We start from the raw sequence: 25,331 nt of genomic DNA, 5'->3' as shown, positions 1-25,331 counted from the left end.
TCTTCATTCCCTCTGGGGGACTTAGCATTGGCCACCGGTGGCAGACAGGACGCAGGGCAGGATGGGCCTTTGCTCTGACCCCCATAGGGCCTGGTGGTTCCTAGGTGAGACACATACAAATACGTACTAGTTTGTTTGGCCCCACAACCCCACCCCACCCTGCAGACCTAGTTACTGGGCGAAGAGCCCCACCACACAAGAGCCCCTGCAGTCCAGCTGTAGGCTCTGGGCGATGGTCTCACCCTTTCCATCGAGGACCCCCCCCCCCCTCATGGAGGCGGGATGCAGACGGAAGCTCTCTCCTCCCCTCCCTCCCCATCGCAGCCTGAGAAGCGGGGCGGGGGTCCCTGCACGGACCTGTCAGGAATCTGTTCAAGCCCATGGGGGGGGGGGGGGGGCGGAGGAGCAGAGAGCAGGCGTGGGCTGAATAAATCCGTCAGCGCACCCCTTGCACCTGATCCCTGCCTGCCCCGCGCAACCTGCACGCTACTGGCGTCCCCACGCGCGCAACCTGGCAGCGCCGACGCGCCCCCAGCCCCCGGGTGTTGCGCAGCGCATCTTTGCGCGGCTGTACAGAGCGCAGCGCAGGCGGCGGCTGCTCCCGGGCGCTGGAGTCCGCTGGCGGCGGGGAGCGATTGGGGGGGAGAGGAGGGGGGCGGAGTGACATCACTGCTACTGCGGTAGGGCTGGAGCTGGGGGTGTCGCGGCCCCGCCCACCTCCCTCCTTCCCAGGCTTGGGAGGTCACCCAAAAGAGACAGCAAGGGGAGGGGCGTGTGCACGGAGCTCCCCGCCCCCACTGTCGCGGGGGGGAGGGAGCACACACAGAGCCCCCCCAGTGCCCGGGGGGGGGGGGCGCACACATACTGAGCCTCCCGCCCCCAGTGCGGGGGGGGGGCACAGACAGAGCCCCCGCCCCCGCCGCAGTCCCGCCCCGTGGCCGGCGCGGGCGGAGCCAGGGCCCGCAGACACAAAGCGCTGCCCGGCTGCAGCAGGGAGCCGCGCCGCCCAGCAGAGCCTGCAGCCCGGAGCCGGAGCGCAGCGCCTCGCCTCCCGTGCGCGCGTGCGGGGCCCCGAGGTGCGGGCGTGCCGGGGCTTGGCCTGCCCGGGCCCCGCAGACGATGGATGCGGGCGGGCGGCAGCGGCGCGGCCCCGGCTCGCAGGGGCGGCTCCGGCGAGCAGCAGCAATGCGGCGCTTCTGCGCGGGGCTGCCCGGGCCCGCCGAGCCCCGGCGCCGGGCGAGCCAGGGGCACTGAGCGGCCTGCGCCCGCCTGACTGGCGGCTGAAAATGGAGCCGGCTTTGCTGCGCGCTCGGGCGCAGGAGCTCCCCGGCCCGGCCCTGGGGCTGGTCCCCAGCGAGGCGAGCGGACCAGCGCCCCCGGGGCAGCGCTGGGGAGAGATGCCGCCCCCTAGGCTGGGCTTGGCCGGCCCCCGCGAGGATTTATACCGCCCGGGAGAGCCGGCGAGCGGCGTCTGGCCCGCGGGCGCTGCGGACCCAATCAGCGGCGCGGCCCGCGGTGCAGGTGCGGCTGATAATGCGCGGGGCAGCCCCCGGCGGGCGTTGGCTTTGCCCGGGTTTGCGGGGCCGGGCGAGCAGCGACTCTCTCCCGGGCTGGACCGGGCTGGCTCGCCGCCCCGCGGCGCTGGGCTGGGGCCGGGGAGCTTTCCTGGAGGCGGCGGGTTCTATTTCGCCATGGAGCCCTCCCCGCCGCGGAGCCGCTCGGAGGGACCCGCTCCAGCGTCCCCTTGGACTACAGAGCCCGAGGACCATGGATCCCAGAGCCGCCCGGAGCTTCCCTTAAGTCCCCGGGGCTTCTCGCCGGCCGGCCAGGCGATGGACCTTCTCCCCTCCTTCCATTGCCCCGGCGACCTGAGCCAGCCCCCCGACTCCGGCCAGCCTGCGCCCAGAGCGAGCGACTCCCCCGGCTGCGAAGAAGACGAGCCCCGTCTCCGAGCCGTGTTCGATGCCCTGGACCGAGACGGGGATGGCTTCGTGCGGATAGAGGAGTTCGTGCAGTTCGCTACAGTCTATGGAGCAGAACAGGTAAGAGTCCGCGTGTCGCTCGGCCCGGGTACCTGGCAGGGGTGGTGCCAGCTGAGGGCCGCTCGGCTCTGTCCTGCAGGCACGTGTCTCCTTTGTGTGTCTCCTCGCCATGGGCATTTTCCGGCGGTGCCTGGGTCGGCGCGCCAGGCGTCTGCTGGGACCTTGTCTGCTGGCCTGAGCTGGGCAAAACTCGCCTGCTCTTCCAGCTGTAAGGTGGGGGCGAGGCCAGCGGAGCCTCCTACAGCGCTAGGGCTCGTAGCACGAGCTGTTGTGTGGCGGGGCAGGCGCTGTTCTCATTTCATGCGAATTGTAGCGACCAGGAGGTCAGATGGGGTCCCCTGGTTTGAAAACGTGTCTCTCGTTTGCCTCTCACTTCCTGTGTGGTCTGGTCATTTCTCTGTCTTCATGGGGGATGGAACAAACCAAAGCTGACAACTCCGGCTCCTTCTGTCTGCTAGCTGTGGGCTTGCAGGTCCTTCCGACTCTGCCTCTGTTCTCGGTAGCTTGGCTTCTCAGCCTGATGTTAAACCGCTATTATTGAGGCGACTTGTCATGTACCCGGCACCTCTTCACTTGCTGAATGGCTGAGTGAGAACTTATTCAGGAGCTGGGCTGCCAGCTGTAGTGAAGGCGATTGGCTGATGCTTTCATTTCGGAACCCTGCCATTGCATTTTAGGCAGCATAAGCAAAGAAGTTGAACAGCTTCAGATCCTTCATGCAAGTATTTAGGTAAAGAGGGTGGACAGTGGGGCTTTGATAAGTTGGCCTGTTCCCGGGTTCCTTTATACCTCAGAGCAGTGGCAATTGTAGATTGCACGTAGAGCCTCCGAGGCATCTTGAATAAAACATGACACTTCACAGGCATACTTGAGATGTAAGTCAGTCCTTCTTGAAGCGACACCTCCATCTGCACAGACTTGCTGGTGTGTAATAATTAGGATTTGGGGACTCCTACATGTCCTTTCAAGTGAAGGACATCTGCTAATCTGAAAAAATGTGACTGGCACAGAAAGATGACCCGTAGGGGTTTTGAAAGCTTGCTTGTTAGAAATGTTGGACCTTTTGAAGCACTGCTTTGTAAACCAATCGAAATAAGCTACAGGTGGAGCAGATGTTTGCTAATAAAGGTGTTGCAAACCCAACATAAACCATTCATTGTTTGTGGACACTGGATATATAATTTGCTCATCATGCTAAATATAACAGTAAGTATTATAGAATCAAAGAACAATGGAACTGGAAGGGGCCTGGAAGTCATCAAGTCCAGGCCCCTGCTCTCATGGCAGGACCAAGCACCGTCTAGAAGAGGTCATCCCTGATAGATGTCTGTCAACCTGCTCTTAAGTATCTCCAATGAGGGAGATTCCACAACTTCCCTAGGCAACTTATTCCAGTGTTAACCATCCTGTCAGGAAGTTTTTCCTAATGTCCAACCTAACCCCCCCCTTGCTACAATTTAAACCCATTGCTGCTTGTCCTGTCGTCAGAGGCCAAGGAGAACAAATTTTTCTCACTCCTCATAGCTCGTGTTCTCTAGACCTTTCATCATTTTTGCTGCCCTTCTCTGGACCTTCTCCAGTTTCTCCACAGCTTTCCTGAAATGCGGTGCCCAGAACTGGACACAATACTCCAACTGAGGCCTAATCAGCACAGAGGGGAAGAACGACTTCTCGTGTCTTGCTCACAGTACTCCTGTGAATGCATCCCAGAATCATGTTTGCTTTTTTTGCAACAGTGTCACGCTGTTGACTCATATTTAGCTTGTGGTCCATTATAACCCCTAGATCCCTTTCTGCAGGACTCCTTCCTAGACAGTCACCTCCCAGTCCGTATGTATGAAACGGATTGTTCCCTCCTAAGTGGAGCACTTTTGCATTTGTTCTTGTTAAACTTCATCCCGTTTGCCTCACACCATTTCTCCAGTTTTTCCAGATCATTCTGAATTGCAATCCCTCCCATCTTCAAATGAATAATCATACTCTCTGTGGCATCATCTAAATAATTGCTGAAGATATTGAACAGAACCGGTCCCAAAACAGACCCCTGCGGAACCCCACTTCTTGTGTGCTTCCAGCATGCCTGTGAACCATTAATAACTACTCTGAGAATAGTTATTCAGCCAGTTATGCACCCACTTTATAGTAGCCCCATCTAGGTTGTATTTCTTTAGTTTCTCACGTGATCTTTTTATCAATAGTGGCAAATGCCTTACTAAAGTCTAGATTTACCACATCCAACACTTCTCCCTTATCCACAAGACTTGTTAGCCTATCAAAGCAGGCAATCATATTGGTCTGACATGATTTGTTCTTTACAGATTCATGCTGGCTGTTACCTATCCCCTTATTTTCTTCCAGAAGTTTGCAGATGAATTCCTTCATTACCTGCTCCATTATCTTCCCTGGCACAGAAGTTAAATTGACTGGTCTGTAGTTTCCTGGGTTCTTATGTCCCTTTTTATAGATGGGCACTAGATTTGCCCTTTTCCAGTCTTCTGGAATCTCTCCTGACTTCCATGACTCTTCAAAGAAGAGAGCTAGAGGCTCAGATACCTCCTCTATCAGCTCCTTGGGTATTCTAGGATGCATTTCATCAGGCCCTGGTGACTTGACATCTCACTTTTCTAAGTAATTTATTAGCGTTTTCTTTTCCTATTTTAACTTCTAAAACTTACCTTTTTTCCACTAGCATTCACTCTGTTAGGCATCCGGTCACCATCCATCTTCGTGAAAACTGAAACAAAGAAGTCATTAAGCACCTCTGCCACTTCCAGGTTTCCTGTTATTGTTTTCCCTCTTCATTGTTTTCCCTCTTCACTGAGCAAAGGGCCTACCCAGACTTTGGTCTTCCTCTTGTTTCAGTAGTAAGTAGCTCAGTTTTTGATGGATATGAATTTTTTTGGTTACCTTTTTTCTTGCTTCTATTGCATAGTACCATGTTGAATTTGGTTTTCGATATGCCCAAATGTGATGTGATATTATATGAAGCCACCTGGTCTGACCCCACATTGTGGACAATTAGAAGCTGAGGTTACCTGTGAGAAGAATTAGCTGCTATCAGTTTTGGCTTGTATTGATAACTACATACACCTACAACTACATGACAAATGACATTGCATTTTTGAGCATGTACGTAGCTTTCAGAGCTTGATTGTTTAGCCTGTGAGGAGATTCACCTAGTCTTCTGTATGGGCCAGGGACATAAAACCATTATTTGCTGTTTCACAGCAGATTATATCTTGAATTTCTGAGGGGAAGAGTCTGTTGTCTTGTTTCCTAATCCAAGAAAACCTCATTTATTTTGCTTAGAAGTATTGTATTGCTGTTAGGAAATAGCCACGTAAAAGCAGTGACAAGCCAACGTGCCCTTTCCTTGTAAGTCACAAAAGGGAGGCAGCTGGAATCTGTGATATGCTGGGTTATGGGGTAGTGTATGAAAGTGTGTTACCAATTTGTGGGGAAACCCCTCCCTGTCCAATCTACTAGAATTCTTTTGAACGTGTCCTCCAAATAGTGAATGCAGGGGAGCTGGCACGTATTTAGGGTATTCAAAAGTCTTTGGCAAGGTTCCTTGCAGGATGCTGTTCACGGATGCTTACAATGAGGGGGTGGCACGGGAGAGGTAAAATACCAGTATGGATTAGGAATTGAGATGGGGAAATGACCAGGAATACCCAGTCAGTTTTCAAATTGGTAACAAGTTAGCAGTGACGCACCCCATGGCTCTGCACTGAGAGGCATCTGTAAGCCTGGAAAACAGAGGGACTGAGCGATGGCAACAATTGACAAAGATGCTGTTGTTTAGGGTGGTGCAGGCTGGAGAACACTGCGAACTCGAAGGAACGCAAAGCCGTGCAAATGGGTAGCACGATGCTGGATGACATGGATGTCAAAAGCAAGGAAGTGCATCCTAAAAGGACGAATTCAAACTAGTTGTTCACTCTGCATGTCTCTCAATCTCCAGTGTGATTGTGGTGTAAAAGCCTGGGACAGCTTTATTCCAAAAAATTGGCAGCTGTGTCTTTTTGAAAAAAAAGTTAGGATACAGAATGGGGGAGAGAGAGAGACTGCATTTATTCGTGTATTGTTACATGCAATACTGTACTCTCCTGTGCCTTAGTTCTGAAAAGGCACAGAAATAAAAGGGGCTCGTGAGTGGGAGATGGCTGAAATTAGAGGCATGGAAAACCTTTATTATGGGGAAAGATTAAACAGGCTAAAACTGGAATTGAGAGGAGAGAAGTAAGAGGGGACTCTAATAGTTCTCTAAAATGAATGGTGCAGAGGGTGAATTGGGTGTTCTCCTTGGTTTTGTATTGAGAGAACATAGGCTGTTCCTCTAACAGAGACAGATTTAAAATCCAGAGAAGGCACTTCTGCAAGGCACAATGAACCAGTGCAAGTCACTGCAGCAAAGCGGAGCAGGAATTTTGAATTCTGACAAGTTTTGTATTGAGTGTGTGGTTTAAAAAAAAAAAAAAATCTCAGCTGTATTTATTTTTTGTCTGTAGCTTTCAAAGCTTGATTGTTTATCCTGTGAAGAGATTCACCTAGTCTTCTGTATGGACCAGGGACCTAAAACCATTATTTTCTGTTTCACAGCAAATGATATCTTGAGTTTCCAGGGGAAACAGTGGTTGAACTAGGCTTCTCCCTCTGAATAGATTAAGGACAACTAGAGATGGACAAGGCAAGGCAATGCACCCACCTAAGTAACAGGAAGGTTAGTCCCTGCAGTTTGTGTAGTTGTAAAGCAACAGGGCTTCCTGGCTTTCTTTGTGAGTGTCTTACAGCCTAACCCATCTTGCTGCCAGTTTTATTCTTGATAATGTTTGTTCTATCCCATCACTCCTACTTTGATCCTCTTGTTCTAGTCGATCCGGATCCTTGATATTTCCATCCTTCAAATACTACTTGGGTAACCACGTTGCTTTTCCTCTACATCCACACGAGCTGTCGCTTAGCCAAGCTTTGCATACTCGGTGCTTTTAATCTTTCCTCGAGCCCATTTAACCAACGGCTGTTCTTTGAACTTCCTCCTGTTCCGAGAGCCTTATCGCGAGAGAGAGTGCCAAACTGAAGGCAATCTCTCTTGTGATGAGGCTCTCGAAAGAGACGGCGACGCTCCTGGTGAAACTGAACCTGTGCTCTGTATTCTCCACTTCACCTTTTTTGTATCCGCTGCTCCTCTCAGAAATAAAAGTATAGCCTAAAACCCAGGGATCTGCACGTGAAGTAGAGCACAGAAACTGCAAAAACACTCGTTCTTTTTCGGGGGTCAGCGGCGCAAAGCATTTTCTTGGCTCAGTGGGTGACTGTTCTGTGTGCTAGATGGGTGCCTATAGCAGGGATGTAGAATCCTGTTTAACTTGTTAACCTGTTAACAGCCCCCCCCCCCCACTCTGACCCCAGGCAGGAGGCCCCACCACACTGCACCGTGGGCGGGGCGCTGCTCCGGCTAGGCTGGGCATTGGTTAACCAGTTGTAAGTATTCCAGTAAGGCAATGCTTACCGGGTAACTGGTTACCACTGTACATCCCTAGCCTAGAGTAGGGTTGCCAGTTCTGGCTGGATGTATCCCTGGAGGCCTGCTGACATGGCTATCCTGAATTAAAGCTTATCTTGAATTCCTGGAGGGATGGTAACTCTCCCCTGAAGTGTAGTCTGACTTATGACCTCGTTTCAAATTCCTCTTCAATCACCGCTGATGCTTTTGTATTTTGCTGTGTTGGGTTTCGTGCAGCGGATGCAAATTGACCTCACTGTGTCCCCAGACTCTAACTTTGGGAGAATACAGAAAAATCTTGGGGTGACCCTGGATTCTGCAAATGTCTCTTTCCAACTTTGTGAAAGGAAATTCCCAGTTCTTTAGCAAGTTGGTATTTCCACCTGGTGCGTATGATCACACACTCGAAATGCGCGTGAGGCTTCCATCATTGCAGCTGCTGGAGCTCCTTGCGGAGGCGCTCTTTGAGCGTGGCGCTAGAATTCCAGTGAGAGGCATCATTTGTGCCTGCGGCCGGCAGATGCCCGATGCTTTGCTTTCTTCCAACCTGCTAAAAAGTGGGTGGGTGGCCCGAAACGTCACTGTCCCTCTTAGTCTTTCATCAGTGACAAAACTCCCATTAACATTAACGGTTCGGGGCGAGCGCCAACTTGTCTCAAACATTCAGCGGGTTTGGCTGAAAATCTACCCTAGTGGCTAGTCTGCTTTTCTCCCTTCAACAGGCGTTGATTATGTCATTATTGCTAAAATGTTCTGCGTAGGGAATGCCAACAGGCATGGGCCACACTCAGGCGAGAGGGAGAGCACGTTGGAGGCGGAATTGCTCCAACAAATCTCCACGTGCCGTCACAAGAAGTGACGGTTATTGCCAGCCAGCTGAAAAGTTGCTTTATCTGTATGCTCGGGATACGAGAGAGGCCCTAGGCAAGAGATTCTTATTACGAAAGAGACGTATTTTTTAGGAATATGGGGTTTTGTAACATTAAAAGCATCCCTTCTCAAAATGGACCGAGCAGGTGGCCACACCTCCAATCAAAACAGCTTGGCTTGATCTTTCTCGGCAGCTTTATGCTCATTGGGGATTCATGTAGTAGAGATGTAGCTGTGTTAGTCTGGTCTAGTTGAAACACAAGACAGAACTATGCAGCACTTTAAAGACTAACAAGATGGTTTATTAGGTGATGAGCTTTCTTGGGCCAGTCCCACTTCCTCAGATCAAATAGTGGAAGAAAATTGTCATGTCCATATATACCAAGGGATGCAATTAAAAAAAAAAAAGTGCACACCTAATTTATGGAGAGATTTTTTTTCTAAGAGGCCCCGTGAGCCTTAATGGGAGGGGGAAATGTGCAAAGTCTATTTGTGGCTTATTTAGAAGCTATTTTCAGATGATTTGTCACTTAGAAATGGGGCCGTCTGGGATAGGCGATGCCCCTTCTATCTGCACAGTGTATAGCACAGAGGGCCCTCGTGGACTGGCTTTAGGTCAGCGAGGGGTAACCTGGGCTAGTGAGGGGATTGCATGAATGGCCCTCCTCCAACTCAGTGGGCTGTAAGATTGTCGAAAGCAAAGACACTCTCCTGGCATAGTACAGTTGGCAAAACTATCCTGACCTAGAATGGGCAGGCTGTTCCAGTTGAACCGGGGCAGGCCTGTGATTGGATGCTGAGGGCGCACACGGCTCTCCGTCAACTTGTGTGCAATCCACACACCCCTCGCTTCATGTGTGTCACGTCAGTACTACTGGGAGGAAACCAAAGTGTCCCGCAGGTCACACACAGACCCCCCGAGGGCTGCATGTGGCCTGTGGGCCGCAGGTCGCCCACCGCTGCTTTAGTTGTTACTCCACATCAGTGTTTAATAGCTTGGCCTGCGGACTAGTTTGAAGTACCTGCTTAGCTTGCAGATCATGGAGTCGAGTTTGCAGGGCTGGCAATTAGAAAAATCAGTTTACGTGTAGACTGAAGAAACTTACTGTGGACTCAGCAAACTGGAACCACCGCGAGTACGCTTAGTGCTATTGCAAACAGCACTAGTTGAAATCTGGGAGTGAGACTGTATCTCGTAGGTTTATTCTTCCTCAGGTGGGACTTGATCCTGTGCTCCAAGTCAGTGGCAAAACTACAGTAATTACTCACTTAACACGTGCCCTCTTAATACATTTTTGCAATAGCACGACTTTTTTTTTTTTTTTTTAGGGAACTTTTTCGAATAACACGAAAATAATCACGTGGCAGACTACTTTGCGCGGCGGTATAAGTTGGTGAAAACAGTGGTAATACGCAGGAGCGGATGAATACATGTGGTCACAATGCTCCTCCGCTCACTCGTGTTTATCTTTGTGTTAATCCGTGGTGACTTGTGTTGCTAGTTTTCTTGTCTTGCTGGATGTTGATGTTGATGACCCAGCACCAACAAAAAATTAGATTTTGCCGCCACCACCACTTGAAACACAACCCCCACCTTTTTCCATTATTTTTAATGGGAAAATTGACCCCGCATAGCACGTTCTCGCTTAGCACGAACATTTTCAGAAACACCTCTCTAGTGTTAAATGAGGAAGTACTGTTGCCTTCAACATCACAGAATCAGGCCTGCGTTCCCTCCCTTTTTTTGTTCCGTTGCTCAGGGTAAAATTTTTCTTTGGCCTCACCAGTATGGTGATGGGTCCATTAGAAATGCCTAATACGGATACACTGGGTCTGACTCAAACATCTTCCACTTTGCTTCCATATTTTGGCCACCACCAGATAGAGGTTAAAGAAAAGAGATGGAAGGTATTTGGAAAGGTTGTTGCAAGGGAAAGTTCTAACTGCAGCGTTCTAGATGATGCCTAAGCTCCTTCTAGGAGTTCTGTTGGCGGTCCGATGGGAGTTGATCGGAGACTGCCCGAAGATACAGATTTGACTGTAAGAGACTTAAGCAAGGTTTGTGGCTTTTGTTGCTGTTGTTTCAGAGCAGAGTTTGGCAAGTACGTGACGAAAGTCTAAGCCAGATGCTTTCTGGGGCACTGTCCTTTCCTATTCCATCAAGTGCCCTTCTCCAAAACCTGAGCTAATTGCAAACGGCTCTTCAGTTCTTAGGCTTTGATTTCCTTGCTAAGGTGCAATTCTTTGGTTGCAATTCTTTGGTTTTCAGGCTCTTAGCTGAAAGTGCTTTAAGAGATGCTATATATTAGCAGCAATTTCAAAGTTACAGTAATACCTCAGAGATACGAACACCTCAGGAATGGCGGTTGCTGGTAATTCTGAAATATTCATACCTCTGAACAAAATGCTATGGGGGTTCTTTCAAAGGTTTCCAGCTGAACGCTGACTTTCAAACAGCTTTGAAACTTTACTATGCAGAAGAAATTCTGCTTCTAACCATCTTGATTTAAATAAAACAAGTACCAAACTAGTTTCCTTACCTTGGCAGTATTTTTGAAACTCGCTTTAAGTAGTTTAAGACATTACTGTATTTGGATTTTTTGGGGGGAGGGGAGGGGTCTCTGCTGCTGCCTGATTGTGCACTTCCTGTTCCAAATGAGAGGTGTAATTGACTAACTGTTAATAACTACAAGATGTTCCTGTAAAAGATGTATTTAACCTGTGCCACACCTACAGGATAATCTCCTCTATGAAGGTAAAGTGGTTGTGGATTTTATAAAAGTTTCCTGGCCCAATGGAATGACCCTAGAAGAACAATACTGTTGTCTAATAGATCCACTAATAAAAAGGGCATCGGAGTAATTTTGAGAGCTATTTTATTTACTATTATCAAAAATACTCTTGTGTACAACAATTCTTGTTTGCGAGAAATGGTTCATAGATGAAAGTAAAGTCCTGTTAGGATTGCTTTCAAAGTTACAGCTGAGCAACCAATTGAATCGCATAATATTTCTTTCCACACTTAAAATCAGGACAGTAAAATGATTGGCCATTCATTGTTGCCAGATGCTTTTGTACGGTTAAATACGTGTTTGTCCTCCCAGCTGAGTTCATGCCACAGAATAAATGACTTCCTGAGAAGTGCAGGCCAGTTTGTGGGTAGACCAGTCGTCTGCTGCCGCTTGGTACACACATCCAGATTTATTTTGATCAATATTTTTTTCTGAGATTGATGTGCTGCGGACTTGGGTTGATTCGCACAGTGTAACATTCCAGGGAAAGGGGAGATGAAGTGATTGCCTTAATTCCGGCTGGTGCTGATAATCCTGTGCTTCTAACTGTTGATCTTCTCACAGGGATTTTTAAAAAAATCTTTCCACATTTATCTGGTCCTTCTCCTTTTTGTTTCAAAATCCTTGGCAGCCAATTTCCAAGAAAAGCCAGCTGCCTCCTTTCCTTCCACTCCCTCAGGCAGGTTCACAGTGCTAATATTGTTCCCTCTAACCAAGTCCTCAAATGCTTCCAGGCTCAGGTCGTTCTCTAGTTTTGCTTTTAATGGGAACTAGCTGTTGAGGTTGCTTTGTAGAAATGTGTCTGAGGTAGGGAAATTAAACAGCGGTTAACTGAATAGTCGATTAACCTCATGAATTCTGATTGGTTACTTGATTATTCTATAGTTCCTGGAGGCGGGGCCAGCAACCAGTGTGCTCCAGCCTCACTCCTGAGGAGCCCCCTAGTACTTCATGCTGCTGCCTCTGTATCAGCAGGGTGGATGCCAGGCAGGAGCTGGTCTGCGAGGGGAGCCTGTTTTTTAAAACAAACAAAAAACCTTCCAGGAGGGCTGAGCTCCTGCACTTGGTGCAGCGGTGGTAGGTCCCAGACCTGGTCCAAGCCAAGATTGAGCCGGGCTGCTGGCGAGCCTGTTAAAAAACGTACTGGCAGGGTGGGCGGGGCAGAAATGCGTGCAGACTATAGCATTAACCTATAAACTGTCGCTTATCCGTTAATTGACTACATTATTACATCCCTAGTTTGAGGGCAGACTGCTTTCTGATTTGGCTGTTTCTGCATCTAAATGGGTGACCTGTGGGCGCTTCTTTACGTTCTCCCCCCCCCCCCACACACACACATATAGCAAAATAGGAGGAAGCAATTGTTCTCTGGATTGTGTCCGTTTTCTGCTGCATTGCATGAAGCCCCCTTGTAGGTTTGGGAAGAAGATGGCAGCAGCCAGTTTGGTGTGAAGCATTTGCTGGTGGGAGCAAGCGTGGCTGGGTTAGGCACCCCCCTCCCCCACACACGCGTACATTATGGCACGTGCCCTCATCTTTTCCATCCACGTGCGAAAAATTTTTATGTGCATCAAAGCATGTGCAAATGCACCAGTAGGAACACACACCCTCGCTTCCCCCGGCTTATCGGGAACGTTGCATTACGGTCTCTGTTCCCCAGAACGGAGGCGTAGCGAGGGTGTTATGCATCCAGAGACAAAGGCGACCTTTGTTCATGCTTCTCTTGCTGCCCCCGCGCGGCGGAGCCCCAAACCTGACACACGGCTAAGCCGGACCGGGGGGGGGGGGGCAGAGCTTGTCCTGTATCTTTTCCCTCCCCCTCCTATTTGGGGCTGGGCCCCCCGCACACACTAACCCACTGGTGGAGATGGAGGAGGCTCCAGGTGGGGGCAGCGGGCGGAGGAGGAGCGGGTGAGCCAAGGGATGACTGGGGGAGCAGAGGTGGACTAAATTGGTGCCCCTCCTAGCATGGCACCTGGGGGCAACTGCACTCCTCCCTCCCCTTGCTATGCCACTGCCCCAGAAGCTGAGGCCTGAGAACTAAAATGGTAAGGAAGAAGTCTGACACTAGCCCTAGGGTTTTGTAGAGGCACTAGGTTTCCTTGCTTCCTGTCAGTCAGATGGCCCCAACCCTCGCAATGCTTAGAATACAATACGCCGTCCCTCCTTACTAGGTCCTGGTCCAGGATTGACCGATCCTACCAGATGTTACCTACCTGAGGGGGTCCTGCGCTCTGTTCCGGTTCCGTTCCGGCAGCTGCTGTTGGTTAGAAGTGGAATCGGGGCCTGTCCTTTCCATCTGGTACAGGTGACTGCAGAGAACTGGTATCTCGTGTTACCTTTGCGAAGTAGGTAATTCAACGCCAGCCTCCTCCCATCCTGCTTGGGGATGTCTGTTGTCTAGGTCTTCACTCAGATTGTGTCCTGTTGGTAACCGGACCTTTGATTCTGTGGACAGTATCGTATTCTCATTCTTCGTGGGAACAAATAAGTACTCCGGAATCCCGTCAGACCGGTTTTCTGTACCGTTCTCTTCCCTCCGCCCCCCTATTGTTGTTTCATAAGCAAACGTGTATGTGTGTGTCCTTCTGTTCAGAGCTCACAGGCTATGACCACCGTATTTCAGTCTCATTTTAAAATTCCATCTGACTCATGAGCTGATGAGCATCTCTTTAAAAGGATCCCGATTTGGTATCTTGCTACTGTGTGCATTCTTTAAAAAGCATGCTTGCTCACAAATTTATCCCCAGAGAATTGTGTGTTTCATACTTTCAACAACTTTCACTAACACGTGCCAGAAGAGTTTCCATCTCCTGTCGGACTGGAATGCCTATTCTCAGTGCAGCATTAGCTGAATGAAAGTACTCTGACGGCATTTTTTTATATAACATCTGCACTACAGCTGTCTGTCTAGCTAAATGAAACCTTAAGGCCGGTATAGCAATGAGTCATTGGTGACTGAGTTACTAAGTCATACCAAACAGGCCACTGTCGAATGCCGCCCCCTCCAAAGCTCCTTCCTGCACTTTCATTTTCCGTTGGGGGGGCGTTGTCTTCCAGTTCCAAATGGATTTTCAGTGTGATGTTTCTGTTTGGGGGAGATGGTTGCAGACTCGTCATAAACCTGCACTTCAACTGGCAACATTAGGACCCGTCATTCACCGCGGAGGTGGAGATATACAACCCTGTGTGGAGCCGAGTTAGACAACAGTGGTTAGAAACACCCAAACCCTGTCTAAACTAGACTTTCTACTCTTGCAACCATTAACCTATATTTACCCCAGTACCACTCTAGATCCTAACTTTCCTAGTGTAGCCAACACCCTAAATGGATGCAGTGAGCTGGGAAGAATTTAGTGAGGCTTGCCGGCTATTGGCCGTTAGGGAGTAGTCAATGTAAGCCATCACTTTCCTCTGAATGTTTGGGAGGTGCCATATTTATTTGGTGCCAGCCCAATGCTCAAAGCCTGGAAGTTGGGCTACTCCATCTACTAGTGTTGGCTACTCATGGTGCTGCCTCTGTGGTTTTGGGGGAGAGTTCTTGAGGAACATTGTCAATTGTGAAACAGTCAGGTCCTCCTAAGGTGTCAACAGCAATGGGTGAGACCGAAATGCGTCCAGTTGACTAGTCACGGCGTAGGAACGCCTCTTCCTTGTCTGTCTTGGCCAAATGTCAACTTTGCTCTTGGAGTGGGTTTTGTTTTCAGATTCATAGAGCGCTGCGCGGATACAGAATTGGTGTCCGTATCCGGAAAAATTATCCAGGAATCTCTGCATCCACATCTGTCTGTCTGGGTTTGCGGGGCTGTACAGGTTCAGTGTTGTGGTGTCTGAGCTGCAGGTAGTGAGTTAGTCTTGGCTGTCTCTTCGAATTAAACGAACAACAATCCGATCCAAGCTGGTGAGCCAATCGTGTGTTTACAGCCCTACGTTTTGGACCATGCTTGCGTTGACAACCTCCCACTATTGCCCCGTGCCTCTGCTGTGAGCACAGCTGTGCTCAGAGATGCAGATGGTGGCCAACTCGAATGTGGAGAGGGAAAGAAGTGGAGTTTACAGCAAGTTTTGGGGGGGGGTTCTGAAGTAGAACACACATGATACAGTAGGTCCTAGCTACTCTCTAGATCCGGGCGGGGAGCCTCAGGCGCAGGGGCCAGGTGCAGCCCGCGGATCCGGCCTGCAGGGCTCAGGGCCCCTCCAGCATTGGGGAGCCTTCACTAGTGCTCCAGCCCACCTGCTGCCCCACACAAAATCTACTAGCCTCCAGGCTCTGGTGTAGGAGGAGAATGTGGGCAGTGTGTTTCCTTCTCCATTGGGGGGCCACGTCCGTGAGGGGTTTTCTTTTCGCTTGTGCGTAGGGTCGCCAGGTGTCCTGTCTTGAACCGGACAGTCCAGTATTTGAGCGTTTTGTCCAGGAAACAAATTGAGACAATAGAAATGAGGAAAATACGAATGTCCGGACTTTTCTAACTAAGATGTGATGTAGATTGTGACGTAATGTCAAGTGTGTCCACGATTTTTGTTGAAACCATCTGCCAACCCTACTGTGTGGTGTGTGGCCCCCGACTGATTTTTCCGTGGGTCATTGGCCCCCGACCCAAAAAAGGGTTTCCCAGCCCTGCTCTAGATCTTACGCTCAAATGTAAGAGAGAATCTCACAATCTGAAGTAGGCATTTAGGGGGAGGGACGTGACAACTGCAGAGATTGAACTTGGAAGGGCACTGCCTGGAGGAAAATTGGGTAACCAGGAACTCCGCTGTTGTTGTGGTTTGTTTTTAAATTGAGACGAGCCAAAGGGAGAGAGAGAATGAGTCGTGGGCAATAACTGCAAAAAAAGTAGCCCAAGAAAACAGCCCTTTTTCAAACGAGTAAGAAATTGTCATGTTGTGCTGCTGGACTATGTTACTAGTCTTGTCGGCTGCTCTTCTCCCCGCTGGGTGTGCAGTTAACACCCCCTTCCCTCCCCACACACTGCCCCATTGCATCCCTGTCTTTTATTTTTTGTTTGGGGGCCATCTTTGGTTCTGCGCCTGTACCATGCCTAACGCAGTGTAGCCTGCTCTTGGGGAGGTCTCCCGTTGTACATATTGCTGGCATAATTTCTAAAATTACTCGACTTGTACATTAAGGGATTTTTTTGTTTTTATGCACTTAACAGCACTCTGTTTAATGTTAATAGAAATGTAGCCGTGTTAGTCTGGTCCAGCTGAAACAAAAGACAGGGCTATGTAGCTCTTTAAAGACTAACAAGATGGTTTATTAGGTGATGCGCTTTCGTGGGCCAGACCCACTTCCTCAGATCAAATAGTGGAAGAAAATTGGCACGACCATTGTATCCTTTGGTATATATGGTCACGCCAATTTTCTTCCACTATTTGATCTGAGGAAGTAGGTCTGGCCCACGAAAGCGCATCACCTAATAAACCATCTTGTTAGTCTTTAAAGAGCTACATAGCCCTGTCTTTTGTTTGTTTAATGTTGTTAGGGTTTGTATGGGGCTTTTTACATGGTAACATTGGCAGGGGGATATAGGGAGCAGATCTATAACTTGTAATCTAGTTAAATAGACTGGTTTCAAGTTGATTGTCTCTTTAAAGCAGTTTAAAAAAAACACACAAACAAACCCAAGTGTTTGGCCTAAACGTTTTGTTTGCTTTGTGGTTACTGTAACAAGTCCTGTGTGCACTCACGGTTCTGGTTCTGAATTTTGGCCTGGCTTCTGTTTTGGCTTCTTCTCTTGGCGTGAATGCCAGGGTTAAGAGTTTTCAGAAAGCACAGGACCAATCCCAAAGATGTTTGCAGAGTAACATTGAGGACAACTGCCTTTCTGCAAGGGGTCACCCGATGAAATTAATAGGCAGCAGGTTTAAAAGAAAAAGGAAGCTTGTCATTCTGAGCACAGTCAACCTGTGGAACTCCTTGCTGGAGGATGTTGTGAAGACCAGGACTTGAACAGGGTTTAAAAAAACTAGATAAATTCGTGGAGGTTGGGTCCATCAATACTTGTTAGCTAGGATGGGTAGGAATAGTGTGTCTATCCTCTGTTTGTCAGAGGCTGGAAATGGGTGACAGGAGAGGGGTCATGTGGTAATTCCTTGTTCTGTTCATTCCCTTTGGGGCAGCTGACATTGGCCACTGTTGGCAGACGGGGCACTGGGCTAGCTGGGCCTCTGGTCTGACCCAGTTTGGCCATTCTTATGCTTCATCTACTTGCAAGTGAACGAGAACACTTTGGTTCCCACGTCTAGCTGTTGCATTTAATGACCGTTGACGTTGGTGGATGGGGCTGAGTGCATGGTCTGGAGTCTGTAGGTCAGTACAGCACAGGAAGTGGATGTGTTGCTTTGGTCACGCTGCCTGGATAGTAGGTCTCAAGGTTGGTTTGCAGAGAGTTAATTTGTAGTGCTAGCCAATCCTGAACTAGCTACTTAAGTTGCAGCCTGTTGAGTGGACCAATCACTGGCCACTCTGGTGTGTTTGTGGTCCTGAGAGTTGTTGCTGGGCTGAGAACTCGGCTCACTTGGTACAGGATACTGAGCCATCCATACAACGTGTGGGGAGGGAGAGACAGTGGTGGGAAATCCCTTCTATTGCTCAAACTGGGAGCTCCCCCATCCCCCACTCTCACATCCTCTTACTAAGCGATGAAGTTACTGCTCTGTGAGCCTGCAAGTGCTGTGGAGATGGGGAGTGAGTTCGGTGCACGAGCGCAGCTGGCTGGGCTCTGTGGCTAGACCAGAGCCCGCGCTGGTAAAACGGTCTGTGCCGCCTTCCCAGCCTGGACGTGCCTAGCTTCAGACTCCCCAGGCAGCAGCTTGGACCCTGATCCAGTCACCCCAGACCCGTTTCTCAGGGAACTCGATCTGCTTAGCCTATCACGATGGGGCAGGCCGTGGAAACTGTTCACCGCTCCTCTCCGGTTTATCTGTGTCCTCCTCGAATCGCAGGTTCCAGACTGAACCCAGGGTTATAGAAGAATGGCCTTATGGGGTCATACTATGTAGCCCAGTGTCCTGGTTGCCCACAGGGGCCAATGCCAGGTGCCTCAGAGGGAGTGAACAGAACAGGGACTAAAGTGATCCCTCCCGTCGCCCATTTGTAGCCTCTGACAAACAGTCTAGGGACACCATTCCCATCCATTCTGGCTAGTAGCCATTGATAGACCTTACTTCTGTGACTCTGTCTAGCTTCTTTAAAAAAAAAAAAAAAAAAAAAAACCCTGTTCAAGTCCCGGTCTTCACAACATCCTCTGGCAAGGAGTTCCACAGGCCGACTGACTGTGTGTTGTGAAGAAAAACTTCCTTATGTTTGTTTTTAAACCTGCTACCTATAAATTTCATTTGATGACCCCTCGTTCTTGTGGTAAGGGAATAAGTAAATTTTCCTTATTCCTTTTCTCCACACTGGTCTTGATTTTTCTAGATGTCTAGCATATCCCTCCTTAGTCTCCTCTTTCCTAAATTGAAAAGTCCTAGTTTTATTAACCTCTCCTTATATTGAAGCCATTCCAAATAATTTTTGTTGACCTTTCCCGAACTTTTTCCAATGCCAAGTTATCTTTTTTTTTTTTTTTTTTAAAGATGAAGTGACCACATCTCCATGCAGTATTCAAAATGTGGGTGTACCATGGATTTATACAAAGGCAATAAGATATTTTCTGTCTTATTCTCCATCCTTTTTGTAGTGATTCTCAACATTGTTTGCTTTTTTGATGGCTGCTGCACACTGAATGGACGTTTTCAGAGAACTATCCACAGTGACTCCATGATCTCTTTCTCGAGTGGTAACGGCTAATTTAATCTTCATATAGTGGCTATTCTGTGTCCCAGTGAGCACTGGAAACTCGTTACAGCAGTGCAAAGTGCAGAGGTGTGAGAACCTCTCTGCTCCTCCTTGATTCCTTGAGGTTCCCCTATTTGTGCATGCGAGGAGCTCTTGTGGCCACATTGAGAGTGGAGGCATCTTTTTGTTGTTCTGGGATGTAGATATTTACATAAACACATTTCTTTTTGCCCTTCCCCTCCCAACCCCCTTCACCAAGCAGTCCAGCTTGCTCTTGGCTAGTGACCTCTGACTTATTTGCTGCTCCTCCAATTGTAGTCATATGCAGATTTGATCAGAGACTACTTTATTCTTCCAGGTCACCGATGTGAAATAGCATACCGTTAAAACCGGGCCCTCCTAAAACCATCTCCACTCAGTGATGCTTTCTCCACATTTTGTGGCCTGTCAGTTAATTAGCTTTGAATCCATTGACTGTCTCCATGTTGCATAGCGTTCTAGTTTTTAATCAGTGTGGAGAGGTACCAAGTCAAACGCCAGTCCCGTATCTAGCTGTATTCCACCAGTGCTAATGTCTTCTCCAGCCAAAATTGGTCATCTAAAAACCAGATCACTAGCTGCTGCTCCATTTGAAGCATGCTCTTCAGTTCCCCTCTGCATTGATGGACTCCCAGGCATTTCTGACTCGTGTGCTTGCCAGGGCTGTCTGGTTGAATTCAACCTTCCCCTTCCATTTATGTCGCAGTCCCTAACCGTGTCTCATTGGATTTGAGTTGATGTTTGACTGGCTTGTAAAGGGTTGGACAGCAAGATGAAACCATGCAGGGGCGGTCAGTGTTTTCTGGAAGTGTCTGTCTTGTGACTCCCCTCCCCACCCCCTCTCATTTGCTTCTATTTTTGGACGGAGAAGGTAGTGAGGTGGCTCGTTCTCTCCCCCCCCACCCCCACCCCTCCGTGTGTCCCTTACTGTCTGCTAGGGCATTGAAAGATGCAATCAGTTGTAAATATTTTTCAGGCATCTTATTGCTAAAAGCAACCTCTTCTTGGTGTTACAGTGATGCTGATGCTTAATATCAGAGGGGCAATGCTTCCTCTCCGCTTAGTCATGAAAACAAACCAATTTTAGTTTCTTATATCTCGTTTTGCAGATTATTTTTCCTGGCAATGTTTTGAGCCCACGAGGATTTTGCTCCTTCCTGCCGTGCTGGCTCTCTGAGGTTCTGTAGTCCGTCTAAACGTGTGCACCCACTTATCCCCTCCCTGCGTCATTGCAGGGACTGATTCTGGAGACTGTTCTGTTCAAGTTGCTGACCTCGGACACGGTCTTTAGCAAACAATACAACTTTCTGAAGAGCCTGGAAGGAGGGAGATTCTGGAAGCAGGGCTCTAGATGGAATTGACTGTGCAATTAATTCCGCTCCCAGAAGGTCTCCAAATTGTATCTGCTTATTTTATTGGCCAAACCACGTTTTTACTAGTGTTGGCAGCACTTGCAGAATCAGTGCAGCTCTGGGAACTGGAGTTAATTGCCTTGTGCAGAACTAGATGTCTCCTTTACTCTGTAAATTATTTTATTATGGGTGGAAAATGTATGAATTAGAATTGATTCCTGTGCGTGGCTGAATGGGGAATGCTGGCGGTTGACAGATTGGAGGGTGAATGGTGTGATGGAGGAACTTATTTTCTTAGCTAGCACCTGGCGGAATTTTAAAATATCCTGCAGCTGTAGTAAGATTCAAGGTCTCCACGCTGTTACGTCGCTCATCTAGCCCCACGACTTGAAAGGCCTGATTGGTTCAATCCGACTTCTAGAAGTGTCAGGTGAAGAGCATAGTTCTCTCCCAGTCATTAGACAGCTTTCCCTCCTTTTGAGCCCTACGCGCCCCATGTGTGGTGGTTCACTTGTAATTAACTCCGCTTCCGTTGTGAGCGCCAAAGCTTCCTTTCAGCAAGACAGCGCCTAAATGTCTGAGCCTGTCATTCTACTGCTGCATAGGAATTCCCTGCTTCACCCCATGCCTACCTATAGAAGACTTTCAGAAAGTGGGGTGATGTCATGCTTCTGATGTTTATCCCTCCTAGTTATCCAGGTAGGTCTCTGACCCCCATAAAGGTCCTGGTGGCATAGGAGTGGTTTTCACCTTTTTTATAATCCAGGTGTGTGAAGTTCCTTGGCGCATGGGTGAGTGTGATTCTAGGATCCGTGAAAAGAGAGATGCTCCTTTGTGGTTTGTGTTGGTCTGCAGCAGGTGTGTTGTCCGGCCCATGGCTGTGGTGGATCTGCCAAGTTTCATGGGTCGGGAAGTGGCAATCTTTCTGTGGGGCAGTGATGCAAATCCTGCCTGAAAGAATCAGAAATAAAGTCTGCCAATATGATTGGGGTGCAGAAACCCCCAGACTCCTCATGTTATCTAGTGTCCTATGTTCTGGCTGTCCACTTAGTTATCATTCTTCAGAAGACTTTTCTTCTCCATACATGTGTCGGGAACAGTGTGTTTCCACTCTTGTCACTAGATATTATTCTACTTCCACAGGTTTCAAAATATGGAGACTGTCAAGTTTATTACTGTCATCTTTAGGACCTGATCTATTGACTTAGCCTCTTGGCATTGTTTGCCCTGCTGAGAGGGGATTGTAATTTTTGTTTCTATCCTAAAACTGCCGCGCCCCCCCCCCCCCTTTTTTTGGTGGACTTGCACATTGCTACAAAAGGCTAATCAATGAAGGAAATTGATGTCTTGTTGCAACAAGGGGAATTTAAAGCTAGTGGAAGTGCTGGTTTTCCAGTGGGGATTTTCAGACCCCCTCCCCCATGTATGTTTGTCACTTAGATTTGGGTTTTTTTTTTGGGGGGGGGGGGGAAGCCTGTGTACCTTTTTGCATTCCAGCTTCGAGAGAATGTTTTGCTTTCCTCTGGACTTAGGCATTCAGTTCAGGTTTCTACTGAACGCCCAGTCAAAGTGGTGTATCACTGGAGCATTCGTGAACTGTTAAATTACTGAAGCTTTTCAGAGCTTTTTGCTGTTCCAGAGTTTTCCTGAGTCTCTAACCTGAAACTGCTCCAGAAAGAGCAGCTCTGACTGGGAAGAGAACTTGCTTCGCTTCCAAATGGGTTTGGCCAAGCTAATGTATTTGACAGCAGGGAGTGTCTGCTCACGGAGTCCCTTGTTTGGCATTGCGCTTTGGGTGGCAAGAAATCAAGAATGTCTTCCTCAAACAGTCCGGTTCAAAGGTTCCTTTTCTTTCAGCATGGCGGGTGTTTTTCTAAGAAGCTGTCTTCAATCAGCCCTTTTTACAGGCTTTTTTCCCACTAACTTCATGTATAAAATTTTGTGGTTAAATTAAAAAAAAAAAAACTTTATAGAGGCATTAAAAATCGTGTTCATACTTTATCTCCTATAAAAGACATAATGAAAACTTTGTTCTCAAACTTGCCTTGGGGATGGGGTGAAACTGCAGCTCCTCTGATACAGTTTCTTCGGCGAAATATCCACAAAGAAATTAGCATATTTGCATTTGCTACGCAGCTTTATTGTGCAGACTTCTTCAGCGTACACAAGTTACCTGCATTGATCCTCTTTCGTGTGTGTGTGTGTGTGTGTGTGTGTGTGTGTAACCCTGCGTGGTTGGTTCATGGTTCTTTGAGCAGGTAGGTTCAAAGAAAGCCAGCTATCAGCAGATTGCTAGTCCTCCTACATCACACCGCCTGGGAGGGAGAGAGGCATGGGGTTTTTGTTTCAGCTGGCTTTTAGGGGTGTTGGCCATCTCTTCTTACAGTTGTATATTTACTTTGGCTTGAAGTCCAGGCTTTCCTTCCTGTTGAAATCTGAGGTTTTGAAGGAAAGTGGGTTTTTATACTCCCAGTCTATACGGTTCTGAAAATGCTCTTTGTTTTAGGAGTAGTAGGATATTTATCCTGCATATGGGATGCTAGTATAGGCAGCTGCATGGATTTTCATGGTTAACTTTCAGTGCAGTTGTGTGGCTTTTTTTTTTTTTTCTTTTAAATGGAACTTTTGAAAGAAACTGGAATACTCCGCATCTTCCCTCATGGCTATCCATTGGGAACTTCACACACAGCGGTGTTAATGGGGGTATTCACCAAGAGGCAAGGAGTTTTACTGTGGATCTAGGTCCTTCTTGGTACCCTGCCCACCACTTCAGACTGTGGGAGTCCGAATACTCCCAGGGCCAACTTTTGAATGAGTGTGATTTGGTTAGTTGTGCTACCCGGAACAGAGTGTTTGTTAATTAACGTAACTCATGTAAGAGCCTTATACAAAGCCGGTGTACTTGGCACATGCTGTAGGTTTGATATGTCACCAAGGCAGCCTTTGTCTTGCTAAATCAGGAAAAATGGACTTGAAAGTTGACTCTTGACCAGCTAAGATTTCCAGGTATTTTCCTCCCCTAGGAGACAGAAGAGGAAGGAAGGCTGCATATTCCGATCAGTGTTAGCTTGGACATCCCCATGAGATCACATTGAGCATTTGTGTGGGTTTTTTGTATTTTTTTTTTTTAAATGATCTGATTTTATTTCAGGCCAAATGACTAAGTGGATTGAATGATGCTCGTTCTATTCATTCTAGGCTGCATCCCACCCATTGTGTCTGACAAATTAGTATGAGGTGAAAAACTTCCCCAGTTTCCATATTCGTCTGAAGAGAGGTAGCTTACCTTTGGCATAGGGAACGGGGGAAGAGACGGGACCAAAACAGAACCTTGATTACATCGTCCCTCCTCTTGAATGAACTTTCTGGGCTCTTTCCGTGTGTGTGATCTGACATGCATGCAAGAGCGTGGGCTTTTCTCTGTGCTGCAGAAGCCTCTCCAGCTGAGCATTATTTATGCTAGACCTTTACAGGGAGAGCTGTAATGGACACAAGTATCCGCTTTGGCTTCAGATGCATTTGTGGCTTTTCTAAAAAACCGAAAAGAGCAATGCACTTCCCTGGCATTCTAGATTAACAGCACCGCTTACATATCATGCCTTGCTCAGTCATCATTGACCGTCGCTGTAATGAGATCCAGTCCCTTGAGGATATTTTAAAGATTAATTAATTAGCTATAATTGCAGCAGAATAGAAACCTGCTCTTGGGTAGCCACAGGGAATCTCTGGATGCCTTCAACACCAAATCCATTAAGTCAGTAATTTGTTAAACCTAGTCAAGGAAGGTGCACACCTAACTTTTACCAACTCAGTTAGCTGGTCTGCTATTTATATTGGCCAAGGAAAGCTTTCGAAGATGGTTGTCCAACATGGCAGTTCAAGGGCTCTGGGGAACGTGCCGCATTGCTGTGTCGTCAGGTTACGCTTAAACCAGGTATATCGTGCCAATCGCCCTTCTCTAACGTACGGATAAATACAGGCTGAGCCCACACAAGTATTGCGTGTTCCTGCAGGACACTCCTTTCCCACTAACAGGCATGCGGTATCACCGGTTTACAAATCGTCCAGGATCTCCTTGATGTGACAGCACAAGCTGAACAGCAGTGTGCTGTCCTGCAGTGAGAACTGCTGGTGTTTCAGCTGTCCTTTGCCTGACACCCCGAGATAGAAGGCTTTGGGGGAGGGATAGCTCAGTGGTTTGAGCATTGGCCTGCTAAACCCAGGGTTGAGTTCAATCCTTGCAGAGGCCATTTAGGAATTTGGGGCAAATATTTGTCAGGGATGGTACTTGGTTCTGCTGTGAAGGCAGGGGACTGTACTCAATGACCCTTCAAGGTCCCTTCCAGTTCTAGGAGATAGGCAATCTCCATTATTAATTAAAAAAGGCTGTAACTGGTAAGATCGCCCTAAATGTCACATGGGTGTAATACTCATTGGAAAAGGTAGACCGCTCACTTTAAAATCAGCAAACCTTTTTAGCGCCTATAGTTTTAAAAACGTTCCACCTCCTCTTGCATTGCTAGGAACCTCTTGAGTTCCAGTCGGTGTTTCTCCCCATTTCTCGTTCATGTGCAATTATGGCCTTGCTGGTTTTACCGCTTCAGAAAGGGGTTCGAACCAGCGGGGTTTTAAAAATGGCGGCTCCCCGCTTATGGAAATGAAGCCCGGGAAATTCAAATCCCAGGCTTCATTTGCAAGTGCGGTATGCCTACATTACCCCGCTAGTTCGAACTAGCGGGGTAGTGTAGACATACCCCTGAAGGGGGATGCTTTTATTTCTCTTGCAGCTGCCAGCTTGAACACAGTCTGGTTTGTCTCTTCCCCCCCCTGGAGCTGGCATTTGTTTCAGTGTGGGATGCTCATTCTTGTCTCTCCTGTAAGGGGGGGGGGGAGGTTATGTAACTGCTTAGGTGAATGGGGAAGGGAAAAGTGTGGGTTAAGAGTATT

General features: G+C 48.3%; 1 protein-coding gene across 2 annotated transcripts in view; it reads left to right on the top strand.

Moving 5' to 3' along the window:
• The first annotated feature begins 992 nt into the window (after positions 1-992).
• Positions 993-25,331, top strand: part of RAB11FIP3 (RAB11 family interacting protein 3) — a 110,623-nt gene continuing 86,284 nt past the window's right edge. Inside the window, exon 1 of one of the 2 annotated variants that reach the window (XM_006113864.3) lies at positions 993-2,042. In XM_006113864.3, the coding sequence (XP_006113926.3) occupies positions 1,287-2,042 (756 nt within the window). In that variant the 5' untranslated portion in view covers positions 993-1,286. The remainder of the gene's footprint in view (positions 2,043-25,331) is intronic. The other variant, XM_006113865.3, reaches the window with a different exon arrangement.

Source organism: Pelodiscus sinensis, chromosome 15, assembly GCF_052426305.1.
Source record: "Pelodiscus sinensis isolate ZL-2025 chromosome 15, ASM5242630v1, whole genome shotgun sequence".
Classification (NCBI taxonomy): Eukaryota; Metazoa; Chordata; order Testudines; family Trionychidae; genus Pelodiscus; species Pelodiscus sinensis.
Note: the sequence above shows the minus strand (reverse complement) of the source record. Positions and strands in the feature narration are given on the sequence as shown.